The sequence below is a fragment of the Triplophysa rosa genome, linkage group LG21 (genome assembly GCF_024868665.1).
Source record: "Triplophysa rosa linkage group LG21, Trosa_1v2, whole genome shotgun sequence".
NCBI classification, from domain to species: Eukaryota; Metazoa; Chordata; class Actinopteri; order Cypriniformes; family Nemacheilidae; genus Triplophysa; species Triplophysa rosa.
Window position 1 is genome coordinate 10,670,063 of NC_079910.1, and position 19,486 is coordinate 10,689,548.

A 19,486-nucleotide genomic window follows, 5' to 3' on the forward strand; every position below is an offset into this window, starting at 1 on the left:
CTGGAAGGGCCATCTTTAAAGACATGAAAATGCTTAGTCATTTATTTTATATCTAAAGATGATAAACAGTGTGTGTGAAATAAATGGTTGTAGTTTTAGGGCAGAGATATTGAAATGACCGTTCAGGACTTTTTGTTTTTAAAAGTGTAAAAATTTTAAGTTGAGAAAATATACTTTCAGTAGATATACACCATTTGTTACTCTTCCAGGAAAAAGACCAAATTAATGACTCATCGTGCCCTACATATTTTTGTCAAACCAGACGCTCTCTAGACTTGATACTCCATTCAAAGCCACTCGTTGTTGACTTGCCAATCATGGCTGTGACATGAACCATCAGCCTATTGGCTGCAGTTCACCCAAAAATACAAATTCTGTCATCATTAACTCACCCTCGAGTTGTTCCAAATCTGTATAAATTTCTTTGTTCTGATGAACGCAGAGAAAGATATTTGGATGAATGCTTGTAACCAAACAGTTCTTGGACCCCATTGACTACCATAGTAGGAAAAATTACAATGGTAGTCAAAAGTTCCCCAGAACTGTTTGCTGTCCTACATACTTTCCAACTATCTTCTTTTGTGTTCAATAGAACAAAGAAAGTTTTTTCCAGATTTGGAAAAACTTAGTTAATGTTAATGAAGACAGAATTTTTATTTTTGGGTGAACTGTTGCTTTAAAACAAATATGGCCTTCATTATGTCCCGCCCCAATCAATAGGAAATACATTAACAGAATTCTTCAAATAATTTTGTGGCATTTAATATTGATACATCAAGCACTTTTCTGTTTCAGAAGAAGTTTAAGCAGTGATATTTTTTGTGCGTGTCGGTGTGTTATTGTGCTATTTTATTCCTTCAGTCCCACAGGATTTACTGCCAACATTTGTAATACTTGCAGCCTCTTCCACAGGACAGTTTAAAAGCAGTGCCACAAATCTTTTGCCGTAAAACACCATCTGAAGATTTGAGTTAGAGTCCCATTTTTACTCATTCTGGCAATATGCGGCAACCAGTTGTACCTGGCTAAATAATTGAAAATGTCAGACCTGAGATGCATTTCAACAATTTTGTCCTACTTGTCGTAACGGATAGAAAATCACCCTCTGTCATCCGGCCCAGTTACGGAGTAGACGTGGAGGCAAGCAGATGTTAGAACATGACGTGATCTATCATCCGTGATGGATGACACCACCAATCGCAAAATGGTCATTTGTAATATTTGATTAACAATAAGAGTCAAAAATAGAGAGCTATTACTTCTGTGAAAGGGGCAAGTGTTCACAGTGTGACTCAGCCTTCATTTAACGTTCGGAAAAGCTTTCCATTATGCGTCATAATTACTGTTAAGTAGGGATGTAACGATTCACTCAGCTCACGATGCGATGCGATTCACGATTCTGATCTCACGATGCGATTTATTCACGATTTACTCACGATTTATTTTTTAAAAATGAGTTGAAACAAATTAGAAATGAACAACTTCCCTTGCATTATTTCTTAAATTTCTTTGCATAATAAAATAATGTTTTATTTCAAATAACAAAAGTAAACTGCGATTTTATAACATATTAATAATAGAAAAAGTCTCTTTAATATAAACGAACTAATACTGTCTGTGCTTTTCTTGGATTTTTTGCATTTAAGAAATATCAGCATCCACGTTTAGGTTTGCAGTGAAAATAGCGGCCCCTGCTGTTCAAAAAATGTATTGCGATTCAGTTCAAGCCTCAACCGAATTGAATCGTCACTCATTATAACCGATTTTCAACCGGCTCACGGTGAATCGTTACATCCCTACTGTTAAGAGATTTAAAGAACAGTGTCCTCAAGAATGCTTGAACGTGCTTGTCAATGGCTCAGATGCTGGATTATTTTAGTAGAAAATGTCAGACTGACTGATTTTTGGCATGCATTTCTTTTCAGATGTGTTGATGGACTCCACGACGGCGACAGCAGAGCTGGGCTGGACGATATATCCATCGCTGGGGGTGAGGATAGCAAAAACGATTATTTAGTTTGACGGATCGGTGTTAAAATTAGTGATTCAATTTAATGTGACTCATGCTGCCGTGACAAAAATAGAAGTTGAATGAATTCCAAATTGGATTGTTTTGAATGTTGTTTGCTTTGTTATATTATCTGAGCATGTTTAGTGTTGGGGGAAAACCATTCGAATAAATTTGTATGATCTCATTCTCATTTGTATGTTGCTTTCATGCCAGTGACTGTTAGGTTTGGGGTGGGGCTTCAGTATTGTATTGCTTCAGTAGTCAGTATTGTACGTTTTTGTAGGATTCACAGTGTATAAATTCTTACAAATGATCCACATCGTAATATAGTTATAAATTGCTGTGAGATTAACAGTCTAAAATACATTTAAAAAAGCTATATTCTCACGAAAAAAATTAGCTATATTTTCTTAGTTGTGCTTTCTAAATAGCAAAGATTTTTTAATAACAACCCCTGTTTAGTTTTATTCATCCTAATTCAAAATAAAAATTCTCATATTTGTGCCAGAAAAATCTAGTAGTTACATATTTCAAACCATGTTGTGTCTATAATTGTTGTGACTTGACTGTAGTTTAACTACAAATTATCAGTGGATTGTTGCCTTTTTAAAAGAATTTGCTGGAGCAGATGTTGCATATTCACACATCATTGTCTGCGCTTTGGTTGCAGTGGGAGGAAGTAAGCGGCTATGACGAAAACATGAACACCATCCGGACCTACCAGGTGTGCAACGTCTTTGACGCAAGCCAGAACAACTGGGTTCGCACCAAATACATCCGGCGGCGAGGAGCCCAGCGGATACACGTGGAGATGAAGTTCTCAGTGAGAGACTGCAGCAGCATCCCTAATGTCCCTGGTTCCTGCAAGGAGACATTTAATCTTTACTACTTTGAATCTGACTCTGACGTAGCCACCAAGGTGTATCCTTCCTGGATGGAGAACCCTTGGATCAAGGTGGACACCATTGCGGCCGATGAGAGTTTCTCCCAGGTTGATCTGGGTGGCCGTGTAATGAAGATCAACACGGAAGTACGCAGCTTCGGGCCCGTGTCCCGTAATGGCTTCTACTTGGCCTTTCAGGATTATGGCGGTTGCATGTCACTCATTGCTGTGAAGGTTTTTTATCGTAAGTGCCCCCGAATTATTCGCAATGGGGCCGTCTTTCAGGAGACGTTGTCAGGGGCAGAGAGCACCTCTCTGGTGTCGGCCAGGGGAACTTGTATACCTAATGGAGAGGAAGTAGATGTTCCTATTAAACTGTATTGTAATGGAGATGGGGAGTGGTTGGTACCCATCGGACGCTGTGTGTGCAAGGCAGGGCACGAATCTGTGGATAATGGGACCGTGTGTAAAGGTGAGTGTTGTTCCATTAATATTGTTAGTATTTGATTTTCTTTTTGCATCCGCCAGTTTTGTTTTTAACTGGTATGGTTTTAACTTTTAATGTCTGTCAAAACTCTATAAAGTGAGTTAGCACATTCTTGATTGCACAAAAAATTTATGTTTACTTAATATTGTTGTCTTGTTTTCCTGTACAAATAACTAAACCGTGCTAAATCAGATACATTTACTTGAGAAGTAAACTGAGTTACTATTGAACTATTTGGGTGTTGCGAATGTAACTTTTTTTTGTGAGTAAATTACGTACAAAGTAAATTCAATGATGCGAATTGACACGAATGGGCGACGCGAAAGATTGAATTGGCAACCGCGCGATATTCTTCTCAATCATGTCTTCGGTGCAAGTTAAAAAATTTCAACTTGTGGAAAAATCTCGTGAAGAGCTCATTGACACGTCTGGTTTGGCACGTCCGGACATGAGAAAACACTCCCCACTGTGTAATGTTTTTCACGTTACTCACTCGAAACAAAAACAGACAAGTAATCCTGGGAGTAATATAGAGCGAGGAACGCGATGCAAATGTGAAATATTTGCCTCAGTTGTGTCTTCCGTGCAAATTGCAAATAGTGTCAATTTCTAAATGAAATCAAAATTACGACTTTATACTTAAAGCAAGAAATTATTTTTTGATTATTTTTTACTTTTAAATAATACTTTAAAATGCTTTAAAACTTAAAATTCAAGTAAATATAACAGTAATATAATATAATATATTTTTATAAGTGTTTAAATTTACTTTATAATTTTTATTTTTTTATTTTAAATTATTTCTTTTTTTTGCCCCATTGGCAGATTTTTTTAAAGCATAAAATCTTTTAATGTTTTCTAAAAGAATATATCAAAATTAATATCTTATGTAATTTTCTTTCCCAATAAATGTATCATGATTTAAGAATTTGTAAGTATTTGTACTGGAAAAAGAGAAAAATACTAAGTGAATTTTTTTATTTTTAATGTATTGCAGTGTAATGCATTTCTCATTGCTGTAATTGCTCCAGTAATTATGGATTTGCAATAAACCCCTTCACTATAGCACAATACATATAGATTAATATAATTAACTGTCATTCTAATGAGTATTTACATAATGACATAAAGGGAAGACATAATGTGCTCCCTGTATGCGCGCACACACACACACACTCGTACAGTACTACTAAAAGCCGCGCCGCAGGAACAAAACATTCACTGGCATTCCCACTCCATCTTATGAAAGCCAATTAGAAGACATCAGGCCATTGTGTCTTCCTCTCTTCCCATCCATGAGCAGCAGTTACAATCAACGTTATTTCAAACTACACACATGCACCAGCACCGACCCTTAAAACTGATATTATAACATGAGATGATGTAGTTATTCTCACATCGGTTGACAAGGAGGTAACCCTCTGTGCGTGAGAACAAGAGAGCAGTAATGAATAGAAATCCCCCAGTCAGTTGTAATGCCGCTTGGAAGGGTTCGAATGAATGGACGGATTTGGGTAGAGAAAGGTGCCCTCGCTCAGCACTCGGCAGATATGATTACGTTCAAGGAGAGCGGGGCAGCGCTGAGAGAACCATTTTGGCAGAGTTCTCTTGGGTACTGTTGACAGAATCTAAATTACTAATATCCCCCCATCTGGAGCAGCTGATAGATGGAAATCGGCAATATCCTGGGCGAGCACAAGGCAGGCCGTCTCTTTTATTTCCCCTGGTGCTAATCCTCCTCTCTGCCATCGCTTTAATGACACTCCTAATTGACTAATTTGGAGTGTGCAGGGGGAGCCGGGTGGACGCTTAGACGCTGCTCTCCCCTGCGAGTCCATTCAAAAATCAAGCACATCTAATGAATCCCCCTGTGGTTGTTAAGCAAGGACTCCATGTAGACAAATGGATTTATGAGTTCCATTTTCTGTCTCTTAAGAAAATATGCAGTAGCAGTGCTCATTAACGTGGAGTAGGAACATAATGGTCTAATTGATAGCAAGCTTGATGTGTAATTCTGTTGTAATGTGTTATTTGTGGAACGGTCAGGTACAGTACAGTATACTTTAGCACTACTTACTTTGGATCAGTGGTTTTATTTTGATGGCTACATTATGAGGTCATATATTTATGTGGTGTTATGTGGAGCAAGATTTTAGACCAATGAGATTTTACAGGGGGAGGAACCTGCGAAATGTCACAGAATATAATTTACAATATAAATTATACACAGAGATACCTTAAACTTGAATTTTGCTAACAAGCTGCTACATAAGGGTAACAACAGTTGGCTGATGAATTACACATCATTTATCAAGCTCATAAACCGTTCATGCGTTTGACTAAGGATGGATATTTAAACAGAAGGAATTTGTGTTTAAAATCAAAAACTGCCATTCTAACCACCTATTAGAAATTCCTGGGGGTCCTGTGGCTTAAAAATGCTAATTCTCTAACTGGCTTTGGGAGTACTGTTAGGGCTTGGCAGTTGTAAGGAATATACTGTTGCGACTGAATAAAATGTCAACGTAAACAGATTTTCCTGTTCCGTGTAAAATCCAGTATGTAAATAAGTGGGCGTGGCTAACTTGAATACAGGACCCCTGCGCGTTATGCTGTGCACACTAGACTTTTCGATCCATTGACTTCCATTTTTTTACACACACGTTTACACACACACAACAAAAAAACGGAAAACTATTTTGCGGGTGGGCTTTTCGTGTCAATGACATTGGAGTTTTGGGGGCCCTGAAATGCAAACGGTTTTTGAAAGGCAAGTTTTTAAAAATGATACTGTTATTACATCCGTGTAAACCACAAAAACTCAAATCTTTGAAAATGGTAACGTAATGCTCATGTAGATTATGAGTTTAGTTTGTAGGCATGCGCATATATACTCAAAACAACAATGTTAGCCTACAGGACCGTGTGTTTTGTGCCACTCAACATAGTTATTAACATTCCTCCAGCAAAGTGTAGACCACTACGACCAGCAAAGGCACATTATTTACATACAACAAAACACATTTATATGCAGACAAATGGTATTCAAAAGCACTTTTGGGTTAAACTTGGGTATGTGTATTTCCACAGCTGTTTATTTACAAAAGTAACATGGCTAACTACGGGTCTGGAATGCATAATACAGCGTTTTTACTCGTTTTTGCGGATCTGTGTGAATGCAGATCGTTTTGATAACTTAGTAAATGAAACTTTAAAAAACGCTTAGGAAAAATGTATATTTTTTATACATTGTTGTCATACTCTTACACCGTGTCTACACCGGACGCAACTGGCGCGAAGCGACACAACAAAAGACATTAAAAATGCATTAGAACCCATTATAATTTTACATTTTGTCCACACTGGATGCGGTGCCGGTGTAGACAGTGTTAGTGTGACAAAGAAATCTCACAAACAAACCTCGAGCAGGAGGAGGAGCTTCTTATTAAAAGATGTGTTGTCGACATGGTTTGGTTTTTTGTCTATAACTGCATTGTGGTACTATATATATCATTACTGTAAAATAAATGTACTCGTACCATGAAACAAGTTCTTTGGTGATGCCATCCACCTCGAACCAAAAAGTCAGAACACAGTGTGAATCATGAATTTTGCAAGATAAACTATAGAAAAGTCTTGACCACACTTATGGGAAATAGCATTACTGTACATGTGTCTCCTTGTGCCGGGAATGCCTCTCAAGTTAAGGCCTGACACCCACACACCTCAACTAATTAAAGTGGTAGCACTAATTCAGTTAATCCGGTCCACCTCCCCACCCTCTCTTCTTTTCTAAAGATGTACGTTTCTTCTCTTTCACTGACATTCAAATGTGGCTTTGTGCTCTAGCCAATAATGGATATTATTGATTGGCCTATAAGTAATTACATATTCCTCACGGTGCAGTCTCTAGTTGTCTTAACATGTAATGATTATAAATAGTGAAATTCGATTGTTGTCCTCTGATGAATTACCTCTACTGTACAAAGCTGGACAGAGGCCAACCCCTCCAGCCAAGCTTGCTTGCATGTCTCCAAACAAGATAAATGTTGGCTGGTTTTGCTTATATTGTGTTATGGTCTAAAATCAATCATTTTTAAAGAAAGCATCAACGTGCATTTGTTACGGTATGTTGACCTCTCATTTAGAGGTAATGGTGTTGCTTGTTTTATTATGTTGGGAGTACCTTAGATCTAAAACTCATTTTTGTTTGTTGGGGTAATTCAAAGCTTACAGTTAATAAAATTGCATTTTTAAAGCATGATCTTGCAATAGATTCGCTGTTGCAGTGTTGTGCTTCCGACTTCTGATCTTTCAAAGGTCAGTATTGAGTGACCTTTATGTAATACAGCCGCTGTGTAAATACTTTAGTTTCCATGTGTTTATTAGTTGGATAATGTGTTTATACAGTATGTGCTGAGAAATGGGCTATTATAATTGGCCGACACTCCCCATAGTCACATGGGGTTCACAGTGGTAAAGTCTGTCAGTAGGTGACTGCTTTAGTATCATCAGGCATATGACATCTTCACCTTAACACAGGGAATTTTATGCATCTCTACACGTAATAAAATAAGGCAATGAGATTGTACTGGGCTCGTGTGGTCTGGGAGGTTCTAATATGGAGCGTGTGATTCAGTATGGCAGTAAAGCAGAGTACTGGAGTCTGTCTCCACATTTGATGGAGGTGCAGCTCTTTAATCCAATCGCAGCAGCACATTGCTGCAGGGTGCTTATCTGCGACCTTATTTGTTCATGTGACACTGGATGTATTTCAATTTGTTCCACCAAAGCGATAAAGGGAAGGGGACTATAGTACAACAGCACAGAAACTAAATCAGGCTGTACATGTAGGAGGGAGAAAGAATTTGCGAATTGCAACCAACGGCTCACCCCACCCCTCCCTTTCAAAGCACTAAGAAGGCTGACAAAGAACTAGGATGTCGTCACGTTTTCGCTTCTTTGCTGAAGGAGATGTATTTATGAAATGCGCTCTGTAGAGCAGTTTGTCCGTTTAGGGCTACTGTAGAAACAACATGGCGAATTCCGTGCAAGGGGACCCGCGGTGTATGTAGATAGAAATAGCTCATTCTAAGGTAATAAAACATAACGCTTCATTGTGTCAGGTCTTTATACACCTCTGAAGGCATAGTTAGGTATATTATATTGCATTTCTGTCAATAGATCCTCTAAAAAATAACACACAGCACCTTTAAAATGTTACTTTGGAAGATGAGATCCACAAATATTATTCTAATTTAAATTATAAGCGTTCAGAATTAAGTGTTTGAAACTGACATACAGTACAGAAACACTGCTTGAGAAACATTTGCGTAATTGGATTTTTGACTCACAATCTCACATGATTGAGAAAAAGCCTTTGTGACAACCTCCCAATAGGACAGCTAGCACCAGCCTCCCTACATCAAGAATGTGTTAGTAAATTCTTAGGTGACATGCATGAATTAGATATGGAATACATTCCTATGTATTGGAAATGTATATCATATGCATACCATCAACAAAATTATTATTATGTATATATGATAGACATTCCTATCATCCCACGGCTATAAGCTTATAGGTTATGTTACACACCAGACGCAAAAGCTTTAGCCTTCAAATGTATCGTATTTCAAAAGAAGGTTTATGCATGAAAGAAGATAGGAAAGTAGTGTTCATGCACGGCCAGACTTCTAATCCAAAGCTTTTGTATTTTCTGTAATAAACAGGATTAATGAGGATTTGTTTGAATTGTTTTTTCATTCCAAATCTCACAAGACATTTATGTTAGCAGCATGGCAGCATGTTGAAAGTCTATCCGACCGATTCCTCACTGTCTCTTCTCTTTAGCCACAGTATATCTACAGTACGTAGGAGAATTCGTATCATGATGATACTATTACATGATGAACACATCTGTTGTGTGATGAGAATCAGGCATTCAGATTGTTCATTTGTCGTTTGGGTAAAGGTCAGTTGACTCTCACTGGGGACTGTAGAGTTGGGGTTGTTACACATGTGATGATGATTGTTATTGATTGTCTTAGCATGCAAGACTTGCGTCAGCTTTTTGATCTTTCTCCTTGTTGTAAAAAACATTCATAAATCAAAAGTCTGCCCTGATCAGATCTGATCTGATACAGTATTTCACCACTCTGATCTTAAAAGCTCCAGAAATTCAAGGGTTGATGCATGCATTTGATCTATTTCAAATTCCCTTATGTTCTAGCTGGAGGTGTTGCGACTATAAACTAGTTGGGTGATATTAAAGCGGCCCTAACACACGCAGTTTCTGCCAGTCTCATATTAATCTTGAGTACCTATAGAGTAGTATTGCATACTTCGTATCTCCGAAGAGTATTGATCACATTTATAAAAGATAGATACAACTGTACGATTTTTTCCGAAAGCATACGGCGCATGCGGGGGGGAGGTGTAGGCTGAACTAAAGCACGTGCGCACCCATTGCCAACAAAACACAGACATCAGTTTCACTCATCGCATGCGGTTCATGTCCGGCATCTTTTAGCGTTGGGACGGCTCCACATATCAGTTTCAAATGATCTCCAAATCCAGCGTTATATCCACCGTTTATATAACATTCATCACCCAAATGCAGTGAACAAACAAATACCTGAACTTCACCTCTCTCTCCTGCACACAAGTGAAAGTGACGTCTGCGCATGCTCCTTCTCCTGCTCTCCTTGCTGCCGCGTGCTTTTCCGGGAGAATTGTCCAATAAGGGACTTAGAAATATTGTCACGAAACAGTTTTATATGTTCTAAAAAAAACTTTCCGAAACCTGTACAATCGCTGGGGGAGTGTATCGAGCACAGAAATACTACGTAATACACCCAACTCATTTTTTGACAAGTTGACCATGTTAAGCATGAGAAGACGGCACGTTTAACAGTGTAAAGAAGTCAGAATGCATGACACACCGTTGCACCACCCCTTTAAAGTGCACTTTCACTATAATTCAGTGTGGTTTGTTATAAAAGCTTTGAAGTGATCTGCATGGACTGGTTTGTGCATTGAGGCAAACTGTTTTTGAGGTGACCTTTGTGTCTAAAAATGTTAAGCTTGTGATAAGGGCAAGTCTGAATTTTTTGGATCTCCGATTGTGTTGCTTTTTGCATTACGATCAAAATGTTGACAAGGATTTGTTTGTGCAACACCAGTTCCGTATCAGTACAAATGCACTGTTGCAGTAAATGTCAATACAGTATCTACAGTTTGTGTTCACAAATCAGTTCCTTGTCTTTTTCGGAGACATAAAACCTATAGTGTGATAGAAGATGATGCTCCAGTAAAGCACAGGGTTAATCAATGCTGAGAGCTGGACGTCCACACTAGAGCTGTCTGGCCCTCATCTCTTTGATGGGAAGCAGGTGTCCTGTTGTCATTGACGAGGGGCTCATTGATCAAAGGCCCTTCAGGAGTCCAGCGCTCATCCATCACACTCCAATGGCCAGGCAATGTCACGGAAACGAGGACTGTCAGAGCTTCTGTACTCACAAATCACCATGAAAAAAAGTCCTTTACTGGCCAGGCAAAAAAAATAAAGGAGTTTTTTTGTTCCCTTTTGTGTCCATACATTGAAGTTGTAATGTTTCTCTTGGCACAATTTGCTCTTTGTATGGGTTTTAAGAATGATGATTATGTGTAAGATGATGTGTCGCAGTGATAATTTGGAAAAGCCAAAGGCCTCCAGCGTGCCAAACTGCAGCTAATTGACCTACATGGGGACATAAATGGTCCATAAAATGGGCTGCCCGTTATCAACTGTGCTCACACACTGGCACACCTGCTTAAATGAGTGACAAAAGGCCCGTGCAGGGGGCAGGAATAAATAGGGTGTTTGAGGTCTCCCTTGTGCAGCTGTGACATGGGGCTGAATCCCAATATCGGTCAACGGCTGCTATTCAGATGGGTCTTGTCAACCAGTAGAATAAAAATGATGTGTGTTTTAGTGTGTTGTTTGTCAAATCAGCGTATTTAACCTGTCGAGTGAAGTCACTGCACTAAAGTCATTGAGTTTACTGAAATGAGTTTGTCATTTACACGGTATGCTGGTGTTGACATTTAGGAATGATTGTTAAAAGGAAATGTAGAGAAGATGACAAGAAAATTATACGGTCTGATCTGGCCGTGCTGGTCAAAAAAAAGTGTATGATAATTGAATTTTTTCCATTTTCAAGCTGCATGGCATAAATTTTTCCCACACAGCAGAATAATTATTATAAGAGACATAAAACAACAGGAACAACTGGGTATTAAATTGTATTTCATTCAAGTAAGGGACATTTGAAAAATTATTAAATAGAAAGGTCATATAATATATAAGGTTTTTTTGTAGGGTTCGATGGGTTTGATTCCTCACGAACATGAACATGCATGCTGATGAAATATATAGCTAGAATATACCGTTTGTTCCCTTGGATAAAAGTGTCTGTCAAATGCATTAATGCAAATGTACATTTATTATGCAGTGTGAAATGCAAACGATTGACAGATTTAATTCATGGCTAATTGAAATTATCTAGTATATTGTAGAAAGCCACATAGCGACAGTGCTGTTTAAAATACATAAGGCATGATGCTGATATTTCTTTCTCCTCTGTAAAATCATGAACTGACTGTATCTTTGTTTTGCTTTTAAGCATTTTATCAATTTCTATTATCTTGTCTGACTTTTGATGGTGACCCCAAGGGAAGCCGAGTACTTTGATTAATGTGTCTATCTGGTTCTTTTGTGTAAAGGACACGATTAGCATTATTGGCTACATGCAAACAATTAAGAGGTTTAGTAGGCAGCCAGTTTGAATTGATTTATTACTCCGGAAAGTTGTTTAGATAAAGCTATTTTAATGTTAGATTATTTATCTTTGTCAACTGGATATGTATACACGGGAACTCAATCAAGATTAATAGGAATAGTTTACCCCAAAATAAAAATTCTCTCATAGTGCAGTGCACTCAACCATACGCAATACAAATGACTTTCTTTCTTTAACTGAATACTACGGAGCCCGTCTGGTCACCCCGCGGAGAAAAAAAAACAAGACCCGCAAATCCGTGGCCACAGTTTCGTAATTCGTTCCCTCAGTTTACAAAATTGTGCTCTCGGATTAATAAACTGTACCCACGAGTTTACAATCCGTGCTCTCGGTTTTGTAAACCGTCCCCTCAGTTTTTGAAATCTGTACCCACGAATTCATAATCTGTGCCCACGCTTTCGCAATCCGTGCGCACGGTTTTGCAAACTGTAGCCTACTCACGGAATTGAAGCCTCTGTCTGTCAACAGAACAAGCTCCTTCCTACAGGAACATTAACCAATATTGTATACTGTTTTATATATAAATTGTCCTAATGTGTTTACACACGAGTGCGTGGCGCATATAAAGCATACGAATTCTGTTAAAGACAATATCTCACTTGGCACTGAACTTTGAGCTTTATCATTTTGCAGGTATTGTTTATGCTCTAACAGCAACATTACACACTAACTAAAGGTTGAAAAATGGGATCACGGGGAATGGGAACTTTAATAAATTTCTTCAGAAGTGAAACGATGGATTTGTGTCAAAAAATATTTCTCAATATTACAAATAAAACTTATCAATTGAATTAAATATCAACTATAAATACTATAAACATTGGCTGCCATAAAATGGTCGTATGCGTATTCACAAAAGAGGTGAGTTCTGAAACATGACCTTTGACCTCTTTAATGATGTAATTGTATTGTAATTGTGATGTAATTGTAGCATTTATGCCTATTTATGAAGGTAAATTGTTTTTATTGTACACCTGTAGTTTGTGACTGGTTTGTACACGGTGCACAGCGCTTTTGCATTCATCAGTTCAAATGCAAGCATCATGATATGCTTGTGAGAGGTCAGAGGTCATGCTTACATCAGAATTCTGTTTTCTTGTTAGTTTGTGTTCAGCTGAAGACAGACACCTGGGATGAGGGTGAGTAAATGATAAGATAAACATTTTTTTACGGTGAACTGTTCCTTTAAAAGTTTTTATGAAAATATCCAATTACATTTTATTAAAAGGTTGATTGTTAATGCAGAGCGGGAAGTGAAGTATAGCATGATGTTCGTTTATCTCACCAGTGAGTTGCAAGTTTGTTTGTGTTTAAATGACTGGAAATCCCTATTTTATCCTCATTTCCCATATATGTACAAAACCAGTTTTTTCAAGACATCAGATGCATGTTAATATAGTCTGATAGTACAGAAAACTCCATACTGAACCACTCATAACCATCACTGTCTGTTAAACAGAGAAGGGCTTCAATATTCGCCGCTGCCATGCATCTTCTGCTGGCTCTCTCCCCAACAGTGCTGCTGAGTGACATATTCAGATACGGCTGACAACCTCACACAAAGGAACACAGAACATCATAGATGCATGATGTTGACACCACACAGTCGGCTCGGGTCCGCGTGTCACAACGTTGCATATCCAAACTTGTTCTGTGAGCACGGGGGTCTTTGTTTCAGGTAGAGGTTAGCAGATGGAGCTGACACCATTAATATTTACAGCTCTAAATGAAACAAATACATTTTGAATGTCAGTCACGGCACAATGGAGGCAGACAGCAGAAAAATGCTCCCTGTGGAGCGAAGGCAGAGGCGTGCGCGACTACTCAAATATTAACACCAAATACTCCAAATGAATAAAAGAAAATCTCTTTAGGATGGGAAATGGTTTCTCACATTTGCAGGTAAACTGGAGGCGAGCCAAGTTAAAGTTATAGTTTACCTTCAAAGTAAAAATTCTGTCATTATTTGCCCTCTTGTCATTTCAAGAGGGCAAAGGAAGTCAATGGAGACCAACGTTTTTTGGTAACCAACATTTTTCAGAATTTCTTCTTTTGTGTTTGCAGAAGAAAGAAAATCACACAGGTTTAAAATGACAAGGGGGTGAGTAAATGATGAAACAGAATTTTTAAATGTAAAAAAAAGGTGAACTATCACTTTAAATGATGGAAATCCTCTTTTGCTCATTTTATGCAAATTTCTTGCATTGAGTCATCAAATTAAATATGTTTTAGTATTCGAGTATAGGATATATTTGTATGAGAAGGGTGTGACTAATATTCACATTAAGTTAACAAACCGTAGTGAGTGAAGCTTTTAATACTGAAGTCACAAAGGATCAGTTGAGGTCTTTTTTTTGACTGTCGGCATAAACCTAAAACGTACATTTGTTGTCTCATTTGCAAACGTCTTGCTCATAAAGCTGAATATGGCCCGTACTAAATTTAAAATATCCAACAGAGACTAGTGGGCGTTCAATGTTGTGGCGAAGCCACATTTTCCATAGACTCAATAAAAAGATCAGGCTTTGTTATTTAAATGAGCCTGTCAGATTTTTGAGGAGAGGTTTTCTTTTAGCTGGACTGCACACTTTAACTGTCCTTCAATTCGGTCTTGCTTTACCGTGTAATTATTCACATTCCAGATGCCGGCGTCAATAAAAGCATTAAACATCCTGTTAATGACTTTACTCTCTAGTGAATTCTTTATTATTTTAGTTTTCAAGTATGTTTTGCCATATTGCCTCTCAGATTTTACTGCTAGCTCGGGTACCGCTCAGTCATGATGGCTCTCCCAGCGTGAAGGGGCAGGATTCTGGGCTCCGTCCTGTCCTGCTGGGTAATCCCGGCCGGCTCGTAAAAATTCAGGATTAATCTGAGTGATGATGAAAGTCTGGGAGAATTCCCTCACATATTGATGGGAATTAATGAAGTAGTCGGATAATGAAAACAAGCTGGTGAGCATTAGAACACAGTACAGCTGTTGCTGGGGTTCTGAAAGAATGGACGGTAGAAGACTTTAGTGTTGTTAAAATCGTGTATGGAGGAGAATTAGAAGCCACTTCACACAAACATGCACTTTTTCAGCGTCTTTCACATGAGCATCACATTTGTACTCCATGTCAAGTTAAAATAATATAACTTTTACACGCAGTGCCGCTAAATGTCAGTTCCAGAACAGTGGACCAATTTTGAACCATTTCTATGTGCTTCATCTCGCAATTTTGTACGAATAGACACAAGCTGTGTCTTGTTTCGGAAGGCTGTGTCCTCCGGAGGTCGCATTTGAAGACTGCAGATGTCATCGAGGCTGTCTCGTTTCATAAAAGCAGGTAGGACACTCCGAGTGCACTCTTTAAATGCGACCCTCTTTCACAGGAATTCGGAGGATGCATGATCCTTCGTTGCTAGAGATAACCCACAATTCTTTGCGTCACCCAATGTCTTTTATTTGAATAAACGGAAGCAGTTTAAATGTAAACGGTTTACAATTTTCTGTTACATTTTTTTTAACCTCAGCAGGTATATGTAGTAAATAAGGTTAAAAATGTTTAGTGATTTTTAAACGTTTAAAATAGTAAGGCAAGAATTGGTAATTTGTTTAATTCTTCTGGCCTTTGTTTAGGGTAAAAAGTAACCAACTTTTCACCTATTAAAATTATTTAGAAATCATTTTCATTAATTTGACAGGTGTGAGAGCGCAATGTGTTGTCATAGCAATGTGGTACTTCCTGTTTCCTGTTCTGCCAGTATGTCCTACGAAGGACATCTCGATTAATTCTAAATTGAGGATCCTTTGTATACCGCATCATTTAGAGGATGCGACCCTCCGAAAGGACAAACAGCTACAGTCTATGTAAATAGCCCCTTAGATTGCTTAGTCACTTTTAAAGGGATAGTTCACCCAAACATTTTAATTCTGCCATACCAATGTTTTTTGTTTAGATGTTTTTTTATCAATAAATATTTTCAGCTATAACGTATAACATTTTTAGCTGGTCCAGCTATCATATATGCATTTTAGAAAAATATAAACAGTTAGTGTAGGCCTTAGCCAATGGAAGAGCAGAACAAATTTATTTAAGTTTTGTGTTAAAACATTGCATTCATTTTAATGGAACAATTTACATACAAATGTACGCATTTGTGAACAACTTTCACTGAAAGTTGCTTTTCTCATGTTTTCTGAACAATCACATCACACGCGCTCTTAGGAACATTTAAGCCACATTCACACTGCAAGCCTTAATGTTCAATTCCGATTTGTTGCTCAGATCTGATTTTTTTGTTTGGCTGTTCACACTATTTTTAAAAATGTGGCCAATATCAGATTCCAGTGTGAACTGGTGATGGTTATAAACTGAATCGCATTGCCGGAAAACGGCGAGCATAGAAAAACTGAAATACTTGGCAACAGTAAAAGGTCCTGGCAGATCGCAAGCCAGATAAATTGCGTACACAGGAAATCCCTCTGCATAGAAACCATTTTCTACTTTTGGACCTTTTTATAAATGTAGTGGAGTAAAAAGTATGATATTTGTCTTTCAAATGTAGTGAAGTTATAGTACAAGTACTCAGAAAAAATAATACTCAAGTAAAGTACAGATACTCAAAAAGTGTACTTAAGTACAGTACTCAGGTAAATTTACTTCGTTACTGTCCACCACTGCATTTAGAACAACGTTCTAATTGGGAAATTATTTAAAGATATATATATAGTTCTGGGATGAATGGCATGGAAAGGCTAATTTAGTAAGTAACTTTGTTTTCTGTTTACGATGAGAGCATATTAATTGTTACATTTCATTTGCTGTTTGTGTAACGGTTTCAGCACCACCGGCCACGCCCCCCATGTCGTCACCGCCAGCTCGCTTCACCCGTTCCCTCTCCCCGGAGTTTTGAACTCAATTTCCCAGCATGCACCACACATCCACCATTTTTGATTAGTCCACACCTGCATCACATCATCAGGACTCTATTTAAGTTTGCACCTTTTTGTTCTTCCCTGTTCAGTCTTGTTGTCTTCAAAGCAATTCTCTACCCCGATAAGTATACTTACCTGTTTTTGGATACTTACCTGTTTTTGAATACTTATCTGTTTTTTTGGATATTCTTGTTTTCGCATACTTACCTGTTTTTGGATACTTACCTGTTTTTGGAGATTTACCTGTTTTTGGATATTTACCTGTTTTTGGATACTTACCTGTTTTTGGATATTTACCTGTTTTTGGATACTTACCTGGTTTTTGGATACTTACCTGTTTTTTTTAAATAAACTCCTTTTTCTTATCTACCTCCGTGGTGTGCTCTCCGTCTACCAGAACCCTGACAGTAGACTGAACCACCACCATGACCACACCACAGACTTCTTCCGGTCCTTCACCTCCAGCTCCCTCTGATCCCCTCTCTGAACTGGTCACCCTACTCCGGAACCAACCCGCACCTGCACTCCTTCCGTCTAACCCACCATCGGCGTCTAGTCCCATGGCCTTACCCAACCGATATACTGGCTCCGTGGAGGAGTGTAGCGGGTTCTGTCTCCAATGTGAGCTCTACATACAGTTGCACCCCGGTCAATTCTCCACGGACAAATCCAAGGTAGCTTTCATCATCTCCCTCCTGAGCGGTAAGGCCCTGAACTGGGCATACGGGATTTGGCAGGCCGGAGGACCACTTACCACTAATCTGAAGTCTTTTCTTGAGCACTTTAAAGGGGTCTTTGGCCAAGCAATGGATTACCTTTCGGTGCACGATCTACTGCTGAGGCTTCGTCAAGGACGCCTTTCAGTGGCGGATTATGCCCTCCAGTTCCGCACCCTTGCGGCGACCAGTGGATGGAATGAGCCGGCGCTTGTCTCGGTCTACCGCCAAGGGCTACAGAACTCGATCCGATTACACATGGCCATCTACGATGACTCGGTCGGTCTGGAGGCTCTCATACAACGATCCATTAGTATCGCCCAACGTCTGTCAGCCTGTTCGCCGTCATCACCCGGTACATTTCCTCCACGGGTTACGACCTCTGCTTCCCGGACTCCTTCAGACCCAGAACCCATGGATGTGGATCGTTTTCGACTATGTCCTGAGGAACGTACACGGAGGCGGAACCTTAACCTTTGTCTGTACTGTGGAGGGTCAGGTCATCGCCTAGCCGTCTGCCCCGTCCGTCCGGCTCGACCAGCGGTGAGTTCTATCCATACACCGGCCTCCTTACCTCACCTTGCTCTTACCCAAGTGGTCATTATTGCACCTAACTTCTCTGTTCCAGTCCACGCCCTGATTGACTCTGGAGCCGCCGGGAACTTCATTTCTCTGAATCTTCTTACTCAGTTGGGCTTCCCGCGCCTAAGGAACGGGAGGACCATGTTTGTGCAAGACATCCTAGGAAAACCGCTGGGCCGAGGTCGGATCACACACCATTCCCCACCCATCACCCTTCACATCTCTCCCAGGCATACGGAGAAGATCTCCTTCTGGGTACTGGAGGGGTCCACCTCCGATATCGTCCTGGGACGACCCTGGCTGATGGAACGTCAACCTATCGTGGACTGGCGCACTGGCATCATATCCGGATGGGCGGGTCGCCCCGCCAACACCAGGGTCCCGATCAAGGAGGAAACTTTCCTAAAACCGGTACTACCCATCCTAGCCACTACCGTCGAGAGTCCTGAGGTCCTCAACTCCGGGGAGGTTCCCGTAGATTATCGGTCGTTCCAGGACGTCTTCTCCAAGCTGAGGGCTACGGAGCTGCCTCCTCACCGGCCATGGGACTGCGCCATTGAGCTGCTGCCTGGGGCCACAATGCCCAAAGGAAAGATCTATTCCTTGTCCATCCCGGAGCAGAAGGCCATGGAGGAGTATATCGAGGAGGCATTACAACAAGGTTTCATCCGACCGTCTGTCTCCCCTGCCGCGTCAAGCTTCTTCTTCGTAGGGAAAAAGGATGGAGGTCTTCGTCCCTGCATAGACTATCGGGTTCTCAATCGTCACACCAAGCGCTTCGCCTATCCTCTTCCCCTGATACCTGCCGCCCTGGAACAGTTACGCCATGCCACATTGTTCACCAAGCTGGATCTAAGAAGCGCCTACAACCTGATTCGGATTCGCCCAGGTGACGAATGGAAAACGGCCTTTGTGACTCCCAACGGTCATTACGAATATAAGGTCATGCCCTTCGGCTTGGTGAACGCCCCAGCAGTGTTCCAGAGCTTTATGAATGAGATCTTCCGGGACCTGCTGGGGAAATTCGTTATAATTTACCTCGA

At 39.8% G+C, this 19,486-nt stretch overlaps 1 protein-coding gene across 3 annotated transcripts in view; it reads left to right on the forward strand.

The window, feature by feature from the left end:
- ephb2a (eph receptor B2a) overlaps positions 1–19,486 on the forward strand; it is a 57,771-nt gene that overhangs the window by 14,661 nt on the left and 23,624 nt on the right. For all 3 annotated transcript variants that reach the window (XM_057363404.1, XM_057363405.1, XM_057363406.1), the window contains exons 2-3: positions 1,926–1,990; positions 2,682–3,366. In XM_057363404.1, coding sequence (XP_057219387.1) covers positions 1,926–1,990; positions 2,682–3,366 — 750 coding nt within the window. The remainder of the gene's footprint in view (positions 1–1,925; positions 1,991–2,681; positions 3,367–19,486) is intronic.